General features: G+C 40.5%; 1 protein-coding gene and 2 long non-coding RNA genes across 17 annotated transcripts in view; 1 reads left to right on the top strand and 2 right to left on the bottom strand.

Moving 5' to 3' along the window:
• Positions 1-1165: 1165 nt before the first annotated feature.
• The window catches only part of LOC138963087 (ensconsin-like), a 109170-nt gene continuing 91206 nt past the window's right edge, over positions 1166-19129 (bottom strand). For all 15 annotated transcript variants that reach the window (XM_070335093.1, XM_070335098.1, XM_070335096.1 and 12 more), the window contains 2 exons: positions 6435-6757; positions 1166-5057 (listed from right to left, as the gene is read on the bottom strand). In XM_070335093.1, the coding sequence (XP_070191194.1) occupies positions 5044-5057; positions 6435-6757 (337 nt within the window). In that variant the 3' untranslated portion in view covers positions 1166-5043. The remainder of the gene's footprint in view (positions 5058-6434; positions 6758-19129) is intronic.
• Positions 9994-16299, top strand: LOC138963089 (uncharacterized). The gene is made up of 3 exons (XR_011454707.1): positions 9994-11656; positions 12364-12509; positions 14891-16299. It is a non-coding gene; the product is annotated as an uncharacterized lncRNA (long non-coding RNA).
• LOC138963090 (uncharacterized) lies at positions 12435-17721 on the bottom strand. Its single transcript, XR_011454708.1, has 3 exons — positions 17359-17721; positions 16606-16660; positions 12435-12569 (listed from the first exon to the last, which is right to left on the bottom strand). It is a non-coding gene; the product is annotated as an uncharacterized lncRNA (long non-coding RNA).

Consider the following 19129-nt stretch of genomic DNA (forward strand, 5'->3'; position numbering starts at 1 on the left):
ATCCAACTTTGAAGAGCTCCTGTGACCTTGACCTTGAAGCAAGGTAAACCAAACTGGTATCAAAAGATGGGGCTTACTTTGCCCTATATATCATATATAGGTGAGGTATTGAATCTCAAAAACTTCAGAGAAAATGTGAAAAATGTGAAAAATAGCTGTTTTTTAGACAACATTTATGGCCCCTGCGACCTTGACCTTGAAGCAAGGTCAAGATGCTATGTATGTTTTTTGGGGCCTTGTCATCATACACCATCTTGCCAAATTTGGTACTAATAGACTGAATAGTGTCCAAGAAATATCCAACGTTAAAGTTTTCCGGACGGCCGGACGGACGTCCGGACGGACGGACGGACGGACGGACGGACGGACGGACGACTCGGGTGAGTACATAGACTCACTTTTGCTTCGCATGTGAGTCAAAAATGCTTTTTTTCAATGTTTACTGACAAAAACTGTAATCATGTGTCAAAATAATGGATTGGCTTCGAGATGGGCTTGTGAAGAAAAGTAGTCTAACTAACTTATTGTCTTGTATAGAATAACAACTGTGTGAATGGTGCTATACTGAATGAAAGAGTGTGACATGAAGTTCTTGTACATCATTGTAAAGAGTGTGAATGACGTTTTAGTTTAGATGTCAAGCGCTTAGAGCAAGCCTTTTTAACGAAAGTTTTTGATTTAGCGCTATATAAATGTTCTTATTATTATTATTATTATTATTATTATTAGTCTAGGAATGTTTCTGGTCGTATTTTTTTTCCACTGACCGTACTGATCGTATTCTCGACAATCATGCGTACAAAATACGGCGAAATTGTATGGGTTCCCAGGTCTGTATTCACCGTGCTGAATAAAGTGGTGGGGTGGGAGGGGGGGGGGGGGGAGTGGGGGGCGGGAGGGGGTATAAGGGTGTTAACAAATTCACAACTTCAATCTCTTTCCAGGGCACCCATGCTCACCCTCCCACACACTCACTTTCTTTCTTTATTTGGTGTTTAACAGCGTTTTCAACCACGAAGGTTATATCGCGACGGGGAAAGGAGTGGAGATGGGATAGAGCCACTTGTTAATTTTTTCTTGTTCACAAAAGCACTAATCCCACACACTCACTCTCCACAAGTAAACTGAACTGAAAACAAAATACATGGAAAATCAACACAGTAACCAAAATGTCAAAACTTTACATCACACAACAAGCCTGACACTCAAAACATAAAAAAGGCAACAAATTGCAACCAAATAAAAGTAACACAGATTTCACATTCAACAATTGCCATACATAAGAGATTTGAAGGTTTACTTCTGAAGTAAGCAAGTTTATTTCTTCAGTGTTATACATAAACAGATAACATTTTTCTTTGAATGTTCAACGCAGTTTCACATAAATCAGAAAAAAAAATAGTATTAGCACTAGACTCTGAAGGACAAAGACCACAGCCAAAGTCATATTCACTTACAATGAATATAACGACACAAAGATAGCCTCAGAGATCAGAACAGAATGTAAAATAATCTTTCAGTGCCAAGAAAATCAGGAAAGAAAACAAGTCCATAGTAAGGCAGGTGAAAAATTAGAAAACGTCGCAGTACAAAAGAATTGAGCTACGAAATTTGAGTTTAAGATCTAACTACGTTAAGTGTTTTAAGGCAAAGGCTATCAGAATACGGTGCACAGTCATCTTACATCACGTAAAAATAAAATGCATAACCAAATAATAGCACATCACACACTCATATTACTAATATCACACTGACTGACTGGTCACTGTGCAAGCTTTTGTGGCTTGCTTTTTTTATGTTTTATTTTCATACTTTCAAACAGCGTGTTCAAAAGTTGCAACACTTAATCTCACTGTCAAGGGTAAGGGGGAAAATAAATATTTTGACACAAAATAACGCGTCATAATCTGCGTTCAGTGTCATCGTCTTCAAAATCGATTTCCTTTTGTCATTATACATAATATAAGCACCTTGAAGACAACAAACAAAACAACCTTGACCGTGGAAAGTCGAAATATGTATGTGTTGGGACATAGGGGAATGGTCATTGGTGAAACTGACTCATCCAGGACTTCCATCCCACAATAAGGTTTGGGGGGAGGGGGGTGGGGGAGATGTTATAAACGTACTTAAAATTACTCCACTTGATAATATACCAGATCACAAGTCACAAAGTGAGGTGTTGTCTCCCCTGTTTACAAGTACATACAGCTTACGGTTCAACAGGCTTCAATACTCCACAGTTGTGTTTATTGTATTTTTCACTTTTCTCTTTTTCTTACGCCAACTTCTGTGAAACAGAAAATTCATACCCTTTCTTTTCAAGGTAATTACATCTACCACAAAGTCCATAATCTCATCAAAAAGCGCTGGTATAAGTAAAGTTACCGGTACAAATGTCTACAACCAGCACTGTATTCCAAAAAATGCCCCACAAAATTAGCACTTGCTCACAATTTGTACGTACAATACCATTCATGCTCCTCTCTCTCACTCTCTCTGCAGGCGCTACCCAAAAGCGCTTGGGGCTGAAAAAAGAGAGTCTGCAGACAGCGCAGTGCTCACACTGATCACAGCAAAGCCACATTGCATACACAGCGTCACTAACACCCACATCACAATGACAGCAGCGACCCGGTCTCCATGACAACACAGCGCTATCCATCCACTCCACTGTCATCAACTGGAATAGTCCCATGCTCAACGCATGCAACAGGGAACCAATTTCTCATGTTTACAATTCAATTACACAATTTATAATTACACTCTCCCCATTCCTTGAATGCCCATTTAGACACAAGCACTGAAACTGAAAAGTTCCCTACTCTACACAGTCAGGAACAACTTTCTCATTTTCACAATTCTATTTTCATTTCTAGCATGCCTTAAATGCCCATTTAAACACAGGCCAATGAAATTGACGCAAGTTACCTGCCCAAACCAAACGGCGGGTTAGGAGATTAAGATCTTTACATTATGAGATTAAGATCTTTACAATCAAATTTTAATTATATCCTCAGTGTCTCTTGAATGCGCAATCAAACACGGTTAACTGAAACTGAAGAATTGGCTAGCTCAAGCTAAACACCAGGGAGCAGAACTGACCCGTTTCTGATCTTGACGGTTCATTATATTATATCATTAAAAACCCTTGAATGTCTCTTTAGTTTAAACGCAGGTCGCTGAAACTGAAATAGGTTCCCCTGTTTCATGTTAGAGCAGAAGACTGGTTCACAAGGCTCGCATCCCAACAACTTGGCGACATTCTCACCACAATTCTCACGGTAAACACGCATATCAGTGTGGAGATCAACACCGGAACAACTTCCTCTTCAGCAATATCTAGGTGCAGGTATTCTTCAATGTCATATCAAGTCAGTTCAAAGTTGACGTAGAAAAAGGAGTTTTCTTCAATGCTCCACTTCAGTTGAGGATCGAGCTATGGACATACTGATACTTCATTTCATTCATTAAATTCCACAGGAACCAGGTTAAGTGAAATACGTAGCAGCAAACACACAAAATTACAGACCTTTCGCAGGTTACCCACAGTGACAATGGAAAATTCAAAACTATGATGGTTCTTCAAAGGTCCAAAACTCAAATATGTTTAGTATCAAAGAGCTCATTTCTCAGACAGTTACTGTAGACTAAAAATCCTTTTCATCTGATAGCGTATCTGTTGATTGCTGCAGAGCTAGTTATTTCAAGGTCCAGTTCTTTCTTATACAGCCTCCACACAAACATGGTGTCAAAACAAGCCATGTCAACCCATCACCAAGCTACCTTCACAAACTCTATGGTACAACGATGGCAATGTCTGCGCTCCGGTTCCAGCAAACAATGACTACAACAACGTACCAGTTTCACTGAAACATACGCAAACCTATTCAACTGAACCATCAGCTGCAAACCTGTACATCATGCGAGAAAAGCTGCTGGAAATAAATTATTATATTCTAATTCTATTCCACAGAGTTTTTTGGCACAAAAGAAGGAAAATGCAACTGGTCATAAACAAGCTGTCTTTGCTTCTCTTTCTGTTTTAATCAAAGGATCTAAAAAAAAGTTCTCTAGATGTCAGTGTAACACTTGCAAAGCCTGCTGTAAGAATTTTTTTTATAAATATGGTAGAAAGTGATATGACCATAAACCGAATGATGCAGATCACAAAAAGGACTTGTAAATAGAACTTTTACTTGGTTCCAAAAGCTTGGCAATGTTTGAAACGGCACAACAAAAATGGACTTCTTCTCAAAACCCCTTTCTTTCTTTCTATATAGTTTCCGTTATCAAAGAAAACATGTTGGCAAAAAAATTACCTTTTTTTCTTCTTTTCCATGTATGATAAAAACTACTTACCACCATATTTTTGTACATTTTTTTGTTCACACTTACCCCCCTCAAAATGTTATGCATCTTTAGAAAAAACAAAAAATACACCACAGGGGAAACAAAAAGACTAGACAAGGTCTGCAGCTTCCTGCAGACTGAGCTCCCCTTCTACGACCCGCCACACTTGTTCCTCCAGAGGGTCGGAGGTCGGAGGGACGTCGGCGGCGATGCCAAAATCCTCCAGAACTTGCTGCACATGCGACTGCTTGGCAGTCATTATGCTCTCCAGCCTGCACCACAACGCCTGCTCCTTGTTCTTGGCACCGGTCAAGGGACGGGACCCTCTGTCTCTACTGTCCTTTCTATCCCTCGTCCGGTCTCGTTCATCGCTGACCACATTGTTTCTACCTATTCCAGGTGGCACAGAAGAAGAAGAAAGTCCCACAGAAGCACTGTTGTTGCTGTTCCCCCCATCGCGTGTCGAGGAAACGGAATCAGTTTCGCCGACCTTCTGCATGGCTCCGCCTGTATCGCTGGAGTCACCAGCAGCAGAGGGTAAAGACAGTTCCCTCTGGGAGGCAACTGTCTCCATAGCTTCTCCAGAAAGTGAAGCCATAGCCAGCGAAGCGATTCCACCCTACTGCACTGTCACTGCGCAAGTGTCACTGTCACAATGTCACTACTGACGTAGCCTGCTGTGAAGTGTCGTCATGACAGGAGGTCTGCAACAGCACAAAAGATGTTTCAAAAATGTCAAATTTATAAGAAAGTGTAATAAAAGTAAGTTAACTTACAGCAGTCCCTCTCATGAAGGGACACGGTGTCCGGTCACGGGAGGGGTGACCACACCTCCCCCATACACTCACACAGAGACACACAAACAACAGGATTGAGTCTATGCTAATCACTTCTTGTGGCTACTAAACAATAACAATAAACTCCTAATACTTCTTTAAACATTCTGTAAAAATGATTTGTATGAAAAGTGTTGAAAAGAAGAGATATAATAAATCCTCAAGGCAGTGAACACACTCGCGAAAGCAGCCACACAAACACAGCACAGAGGAGGTGTGCAGATGCTTTGCAAGAATAAGTTTGAAAACCAGTTTGAATAAATAGCAGCAGATAGAGCTGCATGTCATAATCATGTAATTTATTTTCTTCTTGTCTGGGGACACCCCACGAGTTTAGCCAGCTACCCCTCCATCTTGAACACGCGGCCAGTACTGTAACTGACCTTGATACGGATCGATCCAAGGGGGGCAATCTCAGTCATCTCAAAGAGGGAAATCCAAACGCAATCCGCTTTGTTCGATTTTATGGGCTTGGACGATAGAGAAAAATAAGAAAAGCAAAAGCTGGAGTAAACCTGGACGAAATTGCTATCAAGAACGCAGAATTGATTTTTTCTGAGTTTTTTTGTGTGCCGTAAGCGGCACAATTTCGCGTCTCGCACATCTGATGTTGACATGCATCAACAAAGGGGCCTCACTCTGGAAGAGTTTCCTGCTCCGATAAACATGGCGCTTTCTCTATCGTCCAAGCCCATAAAATCGAACAAAGCGGATGGCGTTTGGATTTCCCTCTTTGAGATGACTGAGATTGCCCCCCTTGGATCGATCCGTATCAAGGTCAGTTACAGTACTGGCCGCGTGTTCAAGATGGCTACCCCTCCCCCCCCCCCCCCCCTCCCTCTCTCTCACTCCCTCCAGCCATGTACTGTTTGGGGCTGTGGCCAGAGAGGCCAGCTGCACTGTTCACTCAGAGCAAAACCAGTTGACACTAACTTTTGACAAAGCAAGACAACTGAAGGGTTCACAGATTAGGCAACCGACTCACTGGTCAAGGCTGAGGGGAAACAAGAGTATCTTGTCAATGAAAGAGGTTACACACTCTCTTTCGCTCAGGACCTTCATCGACTGTGGTTTCTGTTGTTTACGTCCAACAGACAAGAATAAAGAGCACAGTGCAGTTTCATGTTGGCATCTTCGCATGTACTCCACTCCTGACCAAAACTATCCCCTCTTGTCTTTAGCCCACCTGATAGATTGAAACTGTACACGACACAGCAAAATGTAGGAATCTACCCCAAACACTACCTGTATCAGGGTGTCGTATCGTCTTGTTCTCTTCGAAAGCAATGATTGGCGGTGGCACAGCACTTGACTCGTCCGACCCCTCTTCCACTTTGTTAAAGTTCACAAGGTCATCGGCATTGTCCAACAAGGTCACACCGGAGGTCGTAGTTGTGATGCCTGGCCCTGTTTTGTTGCTGAGCGACAAGTCTATCAACTCCTCGAAATCTCTGTCACCGCTGGAATGGCCGTGACCCACGGGCAGGCTGGAAACGCTGGAGAAGATGCTCCCTGTCGCACTGTCTGTGATCGATGAAGTCACGCTTTCCACAGAGCGCATGCTAATGCTGGAACACAAAAGTTAAAACAGTGAAAAACAAACCACAAAGCGCAAAATAATCCTGTATCAGAAATGCTGAAACCCTAAAAAAACAAATTACAGAAAAAACAAGACACAAATTCTGCTGGAATAGCAGCCTGAAAGTCCAAAAAATGGTGCACTAACCAAAGGCTAGTGATCCTGAAAATGTACTAGCTAGAGAGCAAACTTTAATAGCCAAACCAACCATTTTTTTCTGCAACTTTTCTGCATTTGACGAGTAGATGAAAATTTCTACTCACCAGTTAAATGTTTCTAGTTCTACTCGCCATGTTACTCGTCACTGAATAGTCATGTTGAAATGGCAAAAAATAACAACAGAACACATTGAGGGCATGTTAATGCTTGAACAATACAAAACACAACCACAGAGAGCATGTTAATGCTGGATGTTGAAATGGTTCACACACAAAAACACAACTATTTTGCTACTAATCGTGTCATTTATTCCTCTTTGAACTGCAAACTTTTAGAATGCTGATGGTGTGAGACAATGGTTTCATTTGTTTGAATATGTTCTACCGTTCATATGTGATCGGCGTAATTCTGCACAAATTTGTTTTATATCGCATAAACCACACTCCCTAGTTTACACACACCACACATTTGCACACAGACACACACAGATAAAAAAAATAATATGGATTTGCCAGAATGGAAGGAACAAGAAACAGCTGTGCAGCCAAAAATACCACTCAAAACTGTTAACCTTAAACTGATTAAAGTAAGGTTTTGTAAAAACAGAGCAGCATGTCAAGAAAAAATGATGCGTTGAGCCAGCTCATAAGTCGATTAGAGTAACAAAACTAACTTCAAGGGCTTTAACTAAGTTTAAGACCCAAAAATACATTTGACCTTATCTGAATTCTGCTCTGTGTTTGTGCGCATAAGACCGGATTACAACTGCAAGCAAAGTAATTGCTACCGAACTGGTACGAAATGTGTTGCTTTCAGGGAGCAACACCCACAAATTCAAAAGCATCAGGGAAAACACTCGAACCAAATATTTTGCAAAGTATGCAGTAAAGAGAGAGAGAGAGACTGAACTGAACTGAACTGAGACTGAACTGAACTGAACCACCATCACCCAAGCGTAGCAGATTCATCACCATGCTGATGTTGGCTACCTATCACTAAGAAGAAGAAGAACTGAGAAGGGTGAGGAGAAAGATCCGTTTGCCAAGAGCAATCATTTCTCACTCATTGTAATGTAGTCTACCTCCCATTGCTCACAAGCAGAAAACTAAACTATGAAATGCCCTGCAGGCAGTGATGCATTATAAACAACGACCCTCTCTATACTGTCTGCGATACTCCTGTCGCGCAAAGTGGTCGAGCAACATGCCGCGACCCGAAGCAGACACCATTTCTACTTCTGTTCACCGTCACAAAACCTCTTCATGGCGGCAAAAGGCTCGCAACACTTTCAGGGGAATGTGTCCTATTTGCTTGGAACGTGACAAAAATCCGCGCGAAGCATTCCAAACACGATTAGCGACGGCGACGTCTTTCAAGGGGCTCCCTAACGGCAAACACTAGCAGACAGCAAAGCCGCTGCCGACTGTTTGACTGCACCACATTCGTGAGCAAGAAACACGATACATTGCTGATAAAAAGCGTTACCCGTAGCAAACGCCTACAAAATGGACAAAAATACCTACAGAACACGCCCTTTTCAATTCACACTATCTTTCGCACCCGCATACCTTCAACGGCGAGAGAATAACATTATCTTTGTCGCTACCTGTGCGTACACACCTCCGCAAGCCGCCATTTTGGATCACTGTGTGCGTGACCTCTGACCAAAGAGAGACAACACATGCGAGACAAGTGGGCGTTCACTGACATGACACATGATACAGTTGCAGTGCGACCTCGCGTTATTTGCATTCAAAATAAAAGGACTGTTTATGAAAGAGTTGACACCAATTCTTAACAACACCTTTGTCACCTGGGTGATATGGCTGCAGTTGCAAACTATGCTGCACCGTAGATAAAGAATGCTGCAATGCCAGTGAGTCTCTGAGAACTGTTCAGTGACAATGTAAACACTCTCTCCTTTCTTCACTACTGCACGCCCTCTATGAATTAAGAAGACAAAGCATGAAACCCGGCAAATAGTCCAACCGCTACCATGCATGTTCATTTTGTTTAGGCCAAAAAAAAAAAAAGTCTGTTTACGGTAACATAGGCCAAAAAAATAGGGTCAGTAGCTCAGGATTTTTTTTTTTCCCCTTCCAAAAAACCATATTTTTACGTTATTTTGCACAAAAAAACCCCCCAAATGCCAAAAAAAAGTCTAGGGTCGCGCGAAAAAAATAGGGTCGGTCGGGTTACCGTAAACAGACTATTTATTTTTTGGGGCCTTACACATCTAAACTGAAGCAAAGAGACTGTCTCGCAGCACACAGACTCAAACTTTGACTGGCTGATCAGTTTTCTGTGACAGTTTTGAATCTATCTGTAGTACAGTGAAACACCCATTTAACACCTCCAAACAAATCTCTGAAAAACTGGTCTTAAAATGGGAGAGTCTTAACATATAGGTCAATTTACATTACAACCATTATAGTCACAGAAAATCTGAAAATGTAAGGTCTTGAAAAGGAGGGGAGGGGGTATCTGACATATTAAAACGGGTATCTTAAAAGGGGAGGGGGTCCACAATACCACTCGCTATTTAGCAATGATATTTACAGCAGTTGTCATATTCAGTTCTCTCTTCCCCTGACTACTGAAGAGCTGTCCACTGGGTGCTCAAAGCAGGCCTGGGTAACAGCTTGGCTGCCACATCACTCAGCCCGCCACTCAGCCTGACACTGCAGCCCGCCACTCAGCTATTGATATAAAGTCTGAATTGCCATGGCAATTTATGAACATAGTCCCTCTGGTCTCTACAGCTACATCATTGTAAGCTGCGCAGAAAAGGACTAAAGAAAGAAAGCCCGTTTTGCACATTAATAAAATACCTGTAAATTTGCCTGTGAGTCTGTTTATTGATAACTTTAACAATTCAGGTCTAGCTTGCATGAAAGTTTCAATAAACTCCCAACTCCACCTTTTCATCCATTTTTCAAAATTGGGAAGTTATTATCAACTAAAACTTGTTTACAAAATTTTGTTTTGTTTTATTTTTTCCCCCAGATCATGCCAGTAACATTCCTATTAAGGGTTTTTCGAACATTCAGGTGAACACAAGTCTTAAAGGTCCTCGTCTACATTTTCTCACAGAAATTGAGATTTGACCGCTATAATGTTTAATCCATTCACTAACACTTTCAAAAAAACACCCCCCTCCGATCAGAAAGGACGGAGCAAGTGTAGCCGTTTGAAAATTCATTGATGTATTCCATCGTAGTAGGATATCCTTATTTGGAACATAATCGTAGTAGGATATCCTTATTTGGAACATAATGTAAACCGGAAGTTTTCAAAGTGCTTAACCACCCAGAATTCCTAGCGGTGAGCAGCCGCTGCCTTGACGAAAGTTCTCTGGTAAGTTCTTTTTATCAATTATGCAATACATTCTTGTCGTATAAGACTTTTAAGTGGCTGCAAACAAGGCTTCATAATGCACCAAAACAGTTTCAAGCAATGTGTTTGCTCTGTTCACGTACTGTGTTCGTCATTCGTAGATATCAAATCTTAGCCGAGTTGACGCATTTCAGGGAACCTCTCAAAAGTCAGTTTTACGCTTACAGCATTGCACATTACGGTACTTTATGTTTGATGGCGGTTTACAAAGAGGCTCTGCTTAATGATTCGGTTCAGGAATTAAGGAGTCATCATAAAAATAAAGCAAAAGCATAGGTCTAACACTAACTCAATCAATGTTTCGAGAGGCACAGTTCCGACAGTGACACACGTACACTGACAATGAAATCTAAAACGCTTGCAATCGATCTAAATTTGTATTTCTGCACACACAAAATATTTCGACTACAAAATAAGGATCGGAATCAAAAACAATTGTATTTTCCAACAAGAGTCCTTGATTTGTGTGCTTTCATTTTTAATGAGTTTACGTAGACTAGTCTAGTACCCGCAACACCGATGTCAGAATCGCCATTGATTTTCCTGCAAGACTAACAACTACAGATCTAACTGAATCAGTTGAATCGGAGATCTAGATTCTCCGGTCGAATCTTAGAATGCAGCTGGTTTTTATTTTTGTATTTCTTATGTCTATGTGTGTGCCGTATGTGTGTAAAATGTGCGTGTTTGTTTGTATGTGTAAAATGTGCGTGCGTATGTCTGTGGATGTGTGTGTGTGTGTGCATGTGTGTGTGTACGTACGTGCGTGCGCGCGTGCGTGCGTGTGTGTGACATTCACGTGGTAGTACGAGTGATTGTGTGAATCGGAGTATCTGTACGTGTTTGTTTTCTTATACCTGATCATGTTTTAGACGATTCATGTATGCATTTATAGTTCTTAAAAATGCCAAACGTGTAACTCATTATATACATTTGCCCCTTATGGCATAAATAAACTAATACTGTACTGTATTGCATGGTAGGTATAAGCCACGTATTTTATTCACTTATGATTCATGTCCGTCAAGTATAACCGTTTGTCCATTTCTTAGACTGTGTCTTTTAACACTTTTGTTTTGTTGTTTCTTTTTTTTCTGTAAAAGCTGTCCATTTCGATACTCAGGTCGAACACAGTACGCTTATCTCATGTCTCAACTCTGAGCTAAGCATCGTCTCCACCGGTCAGAAGAGGCAGGGCAGGGCCAGCAGGTGCGGCAGTGTTACATTGTTTGTCAGCGCAATCGGGGACACAGAGAGTCCGCATGCGGACAGCTACTCAAGAAGCTGCCGCCAAGAGTTATCGGGAAGAAAGATCCAGTCTCTTAGTCTTACAGTGAGTTTGTGTAGTTACAAATGTAATGGTTTGAAGATTTCTTCTCTCTGTTATTGCTTGAGTGCTTATGTTAATCTGTTATTCAAGTATGGGCTGTATATTGTAAATGCGTGTGTGTGTGTGTGTGTGTGTGTGTGTGTGTGTGTTTGTGTGTGTGCATATGAGAGAAAGAGAGAGAGAGAGAGAGAGAGAGAGAGAGAGAGAGAGAGAGAGAGAGAGAGAGAGAGAGAGAGAGAGAGAGAGAGAGAGAGTGGTGACACACTATACTTCCGTTTGCTGTTTAAAAGGATACTTACAGAATCGACAATCCCATCAATCAGTCGAGACACAATTTATTAACAAAAGAATTTTAATTATATACCAACTTATTTAATGCATACACTCTTACATGTGTATACATCTGAATGCATAAAGCACACACACAAACATGTACAAAGTAACCCCCCCCCAAAAAAAAAAAAAAAAAAATGCTGATAACTCATGAATTACTTCTACAACTTACTTCAAATTTGGTGTACATTGGCCTGAGATATGGGATGATAATTCCACAAAGTTTCATGAATGCCGGTCAAGTGCGCATGGCTTATAATTATATCTACATGCCACTTGTTTCATAATACTACATCTATTAAAACATATAAAATGGATACAAATTTGAATGCATTACATTATTTTATGACAATAGGACTTTTAACTGTGTTGGTCAGAACATGATTAACGAGATGACCGCGGGGGAGCTGGTCCTGTCCATTGCTGAGCGGCTCCCATTCCCGGTTTTGGGCATGGCCTGCAACCTTAACAGAGGATCCTTCCCAGAGGAGCCTACTTCAAGTGCAGCCACATGTCCTTCCAGGTGTGTTTGTCACCACTACCAAGATAGGGGAAGGGAGGTTGATAACCACCCGTCAAAGACCTGTAATTACAAAAATAGTACTTAAAAATCTGAAACAGTTTCAAAAATGTTAGCACACTGCTGTTAATCGCCATACGTTATACATGACTCGAATATGATGTGCCGTAATTATGCATTTAAATTATGATGAAAAAACAACAACCTGAAAAGTGATGGGCGTGTCCGGATAGGGCGGATAATCGTTATATGAAATCTTTAGAAATGTGTCCTGTTTCAGTTATTAATCTTTAAATGTTATAACAACATCCTGGAAATTCAGTAGAAATGGCCCAGTCAGGATGATTTTTTGGCAACTACAGGGTGACCTTAAAAAAATGCAACCCTCAAAAATGCTAATAACTTCTACATCTGTTGACCGAATCACTTTATATTTGGGGGACATAAACTACAGCCTATCCATGACCCTTCCACATCTTGGCAACTTTTTTTGAAATAGCACAAAAGTCTGACCATTTGATCTACAAAATTGCCCCTTTGTGAAAGTGTCACGGTAGCTGAAGTTTATGTCCCCCAAATATAATGTGATTCGGTTAACAGATGTAGAAGTTATTAGCATTTTTGGGGGGTCACCCTGTCACCCAGTCTTCTTCAAAATGGAAAAACAACACTGCTAGGCACAACAGCTGAACCAAATCAATTTGTGTGGGCAAAAAATGAGTTGTTCTTCAATTTGAGATAATAAAACAACAAACAGGGTCACTCTTGCTCACACAATCAAATCTGTATCCAAATCAGTATGTGTTGTTCACATATCTTGTCTAACATGGACGCTATGGCAGGCTGAGCGGTGTAGGTGTCAATACTCTCAGCAGGCATAAAAGGCAGTTTTTGAAGCCATTTTAGCGGGTAATAAGACAAAGAATGGTACATTTGAGTAACTCGCAAACGCATTGCCTTCAAACTTTCGGAGATTTGTGTTAACACATGTCGTAAAGTACACACGAAATCTCAAGTCATGTGAGGTATTAGTTCTGCTGTTATGCGACATCCCAGAAAGAGTTTTAAAAATAAGGATCTACCCTGTCCGATTGAACAGAAAAAAAAATTAGAATTAGCATGCATTTAGAAAAATGAAAGCTTCAATTTACCCTTAAATTTAATACAGTTTCACCAATGGCTGTTCAAACCGCACTTGTTTAAACGCACACACACATTTTTGGAAAATGCTTTTTCAAGAGCCATTGATCAGTTAAGCGTGTCGGCAGTGAGCTTTGCTATGCGTAGGCCGACATTTGCGCTCAGCGCTCTGAATGAGTCAACTTTAAAAAACTACTTTCGCGTTGAAATCCTCATACCACCCATGTCTGATAAAATATGTACATGAAATTTGAGTATGTGGCGCATCTGTCATTGTTCTTGAAGATTTCAACAAATAAAATTTGTTCAATGATTCAGCAAAAACCTATCGTCAATTTAAGAACTGTTTCTGACATGACAAATAACAGCAGACCTAATGTCTCAAATTACTTGAAATTCCGAAAGTACTTTACAACATGTGTTAGCACAACTTTCCGAAAGTTTGAAGGCAATGCGTTAGCGAGTTACTCAAATGTACCCTTTTTTTGTCTCATTACCCGCTAAAACGTCTTCAAAAACTGCCTTTTATGCCTGCTGAGAGGATTGACACCTACACCGCTCAGCATGCCATAGCGTCCATGTTAGACAAGATATGTGAACAAAACTTACTGATATGAATGCAAATTTGATTGTTTTGTCTAAGAACATGCTAAACATGTTTTGTTTTGGCAGTTCTGATTTGTTGTCAATTTTAACGCGGGAACCTTCATTTTGCGAATTTGATTTGGGGGTGTGTGTGTTGTAGGTTTCACTGTATCGACAATACGTCATGTAAACTCAATCTGTTTTCTGAATAAGTTAGGGGCATAAAAGGCCTTTCCAGTCATATAATTGGTTTTACGATAAACGGCCTCATCATAAAGATCTGCCCTCAAACGCATCTGTAAAGGTTTTTTTATGACGAGTAGTGTAGAACAATCACCATCTTACACATCTGATCGCAAGATTATGCATTCCCGAAAAATTCTGCTATGTCTCAGTATCTGTCCGAAGGGTTTGAAAACAAATAATTACAACACACACACACCCCTCCCAACCTCCACCACCACCCAAGAAAAAAAAAGAAGAAAAGAATAAATACATTGATAAATACAAGAATGAAAGAATTAATTTACTTTTTTTTCAATTGTTTTTTATAACAAATCTATTGCTTCTAGGTCATCATTATCAGGCCGATGATTAAACCAAAGCTTAGTCACGGAAATGCATATATGGACTAAAAATGACGTGTTTTTTTCTTGCAGGACAATGGCTTGGACATGACTTCATCCTGAATCGGCAGAGCAGCGATGTATTCTTATATGGATGCCATGGACGTCTTCCACCTAGCGGGCACACAGATGGTTCACAAATCTACCCACTTGTATATTGCATACCTACCCCCCCCCCCCCCCCACACACACACACACTTAATACCGATGCCACATTTCAAGTAATCGGGCTGCAGGTATATTTGTCTTCTAAAGTCCACAATCAGAATGGCAGGAGCTATTGGAAAAAACGTTTTCTTTTTTACATTTTACGGTAATTACATTTTTTGTCTTTGATCTTCAGGCTTCCATAACAGTTCTCTAAATGTATTGAGAATACGCCTGAAACGTTACATGAACCAAAACAACAACAACCGAAAAACAAACGCTGTGCATAGGGAACACAAATATCAATGATCTTTCTTTATTTGGTGTTTAACGTCGTTTTCAACCACGAAGGTTATATCGCGACGGGATATCAATGATAATTTAGCAGGGAGTATCAGCCGGGACATTATTTATTATTCTGAATAGATCAACATTCATATATGCATCAAGTGTACTAATTGATCCTGCTAAATAGTTGTATTTGTTTGTGACTGATGCACTTTTTATTCACTTTGCACATGTATGTATCACGTAAGAAAAATCAAGGGAGGTAATTTTGCTCGGATTAGATGGTTCCCTCCCCTGATAACAAAAGCACACAAATTAATTTTTCCCCCCTTCTCGTATGTGTTATTCAAACGTTTTGTTGGTTTTTGTTGAATATTGATGTGAAAGGTTCAGTCCTTCCCGAGTAAACTATTCGATTTACAGTCTCAGAACAGACCAGGCCTGAAAAGACCATCGCTAAACACATCAACTAATCAGCCTGGGTGCAGTTTGTGATTGTTTTTTATTGACTGATTTGTGAACGAACACAAGCAGGAATCTGTGATGATAACACATCAAAATAAATTATCACTTTGCGCATGAAGCAGCCAGGTTGTCGAATCTAAGTCTTTGTTCATGTACAATCTTGTCTAAATCTGAGATGGTGAGCCAAAAGTTTTCATGGGAACGACTGTGCCTTTCTGTGTGTCTCAATTTTGACACCACTTGCTACTCATGATTGCATGACACTAAGAACAGGCAAGATGTGGATATCGTGGTTTTAATGATACATTCGGACATACAAATGGTTACCGTTGTTTTCTTAGATACGTGTGATCTCTCTTTTTCCCCTGGTCCTTTCTTTTTGATGTTATTTAGCCTGAAGTTTGTTGCAACTATTGGTCCGCTTGCATTTGTTGTTATAGTAATTGTGGATATGCTATTTAATTTGTCTGTGTTGCCTAATTATGTTGTCACTGTCAGCTTGATGAATAAAGGCTATGAGAAAAAAAAATGTTACCCTTCACCAAATACGATGTTTATTTTTGCGTGTTCTCGTTTTTTCAGAGCGAACACACACACACACACACACACACACACACACACACACACACACACACACAGTCTCTCTCTCTCTCTCTCTCTCTCTCCCTCTCCCACCCACACACACACACACACGTACACGTATACACACACACAGTTTCAATGTTAAAAACTTGAAACACGTATCCCTGTAGCATCGATGAAGGTTGTATGCAGGAACATCATAAAAGCTTGCTTACAAACGGACTCGCTGTCTTCGAATAAAACAGCTTTCGAATAAAATAGCTTACCGTTAGATCTTTGCTCAAACTGCGGCTTTCTTGTCCACATTCCTGGCGCACAGATCTGCAATGTGCAACGTTACTGTTGAATACACACAATTTATGTTGAAGTCACAGGGCACAGACAGACATATCCCCCCCCCCCCCTTACACACACACGCGCGCGCGACTGCGTGAAGATGCACGTTACCTTATCATTTAATCACACAATGTAAAAACGTGGTGGTTAAAACTGAATAGTATCATGAATCTCTGAAGAGAATCTTTATTTTTTCCAACAGTCGTTCGTGTAAGGCACACGCAGACGGAATGTAGCTGATGCCATACTTATACCGTAAAAACTAAGAACAGATCTATAGATTCTAAAACAAATGTGACATTTTAGTTCTATTCATCTGGATGAGCTTGATCTGTCCGAAGTAGAATCGGCCACTAAAAATGCAACTCCCCTCCCCCCCTCCCTTTCCCACGACACACACCACGACACGACACTAGCTGAGAAAAGGAAAACGTGTGGAGGAATACATAATGTAAAAACCAGATCTAAAAGTAAGCCCGGTTTACGATTTCAAACTGCCTTTGAGTATGAAATGTTCGGACGCGCCCTTTCAGCCTACAGTGAAATGGTAATGTACACGTACAAGCTTTGTTTCAGAACTGTGAAACGTAATAACTAGGTTTGAAAATTGAATTCAAATATACAAGTAAAGTTAATGGAAGATCAAAGTAAAGGTTGGGTGTAATGTCAAAAAGTATACTTACATTCCGTTTCAGCATGCTCTTCCACAGGAAAAACTCCCAGGGCTTTGTCCTGCTTGCGATTTTGCCAAAAGTACTTTGAACACACCCCCGACGTAACTTTCAATGAGCATCATAGTGTTTTTGCCACTTGCCGGTTGAATTTGGCGCCTAATTCCAACTTCGCTGCATCTCAGGGTTGTTTCTGGTCCCCCAAATGTACACATTCAGACCTATGCCGCCCTGATCGATCACAATTTTGCTTTTTACGTAACTGGCGCAAGATGGCAGACATCTTTGGACCGTAAATGACTCTTTGCGCATGCGCCGCTAATAATTTGATTGGTCGATATTTTTAGGTAAAGCACATGGTCTCAGAAAACAGAAAAGTAAACATTGGAAGCGTGAGTCACGCTCCCAAAAAATAAAAACTTTGTTTACATATAAAAAAAATTCTGTTACTTTTTGCCCCATGGTTCATTCATCATCTGAAATAACTTTTTAGCGAAATCTAACCATAGGATTATTGGAAAAAAGTCAAAATGTAGACGACCACCTTTAAGTTTTTATTCTGTCCTATATTTTGCTGTTGTTGTTTTTGTTTTGTTCTTTCTACAAAATTTTATTTCTTTTTACATTTGAAACAAAGTGCTAGGGTAGGCCACATAAAAAAGGGTCAGCTACTGATTACATAGAGCAAGGGGGACAATGCCTTAGACAAAACCAAGATCAGCTACACATGACTCTTATCTCTCCCTCCTGCTGTCACTGATCAAACCCTAAGCTTGTCTCATTTGTCACTCTCACTTACATATTTCTAAACCTGTTCAGCCACTTTTCAGTACTTCTACATGAGTACATCCTGTTTCTTCAGTGTTCTGGGCTGCAACTCTCATGGCTTTTATGTGAATGGCCATTACCCCCCCCCCCTCTCCCCACCCATCCCCCAACATTAATTAAGGCTGTCATACTCTGTTTTCATGGGGGATGAATGCTGGGTATTTTTGAGTTTCTGTAACGCACCAAACTCTGACATGGACTACAGGACCTTTTTCGTGCATATTATAGTCTTGTACTTGTGTGTACACACAAAAGGGGATAAGGTCTGCACATAATCTAACCTGGAATATTAGTTTGGAACAAATAATGAATGCTCATACAATTCGACTTCGTCTTGCCGTTTTATGACTCAGAAATTATCTGGCCTCGTAGCTCCATAAACACTCAGGAAAATGATAATTCCTACTTATGAACCTGAACTTGACCCCTTGCAATCTTGAAATTTCAATACTGTAGTTGGGTCATGTGAAGTGGTCAAACACTGGAAGCACGTGAATTTTCAAAGATCTAGCTTCAAAAAGTGTCAACTTTGAAGAAAATTATGCTTTTCGTTTTACAACCAGAACCTGACCCGACCGTGACCCTGAAATTTGACGAGGGTCAACTAAACTTTGGTCATGTCTGAAGGTCATCATACCATTAGAATGCGTTCAGTTCGAAAGCTCTGGCTTCAAAAAAATTGAAACAAATGACAATTTTCCATTTTTCACCCAAAAATGACCCTGCTGTGACCTTGAAATTTGAGCCCCTGAAAGCTTCATAAATCTTTGACTTCGAGAAATAGATAATTTTCTATTCTTTTACCCGAACTCGATCCCACTGTGACCTTGAAAGTTGACGATAATCAACTGAACTTGCATTATGTCTGCAGGTCATCAAAACCTAGCAGGGTGTACAGTTTCAAAGGTGAAGTTTGAATAACATCCCAGAAAACCTCAACGGTAAGCTTTTTTCG

The sequence above is a fragment of the Littorina saxatilis genome, linkage group LG3 (assembly GCF_037325665.1).
Source record: "Littorina saxatilis isolate snail1 linkage group LG3, US_GU_Lsax_2.0, whole genome shotgun sequence".
NCBI classification, from domain to species: domain Eukaryota; kingdom Metazoa; phylum Mollusca; class Gastropoda; order Littorinimorpha; family Littorinidae; genus Littorina; species Littorina saxatilis.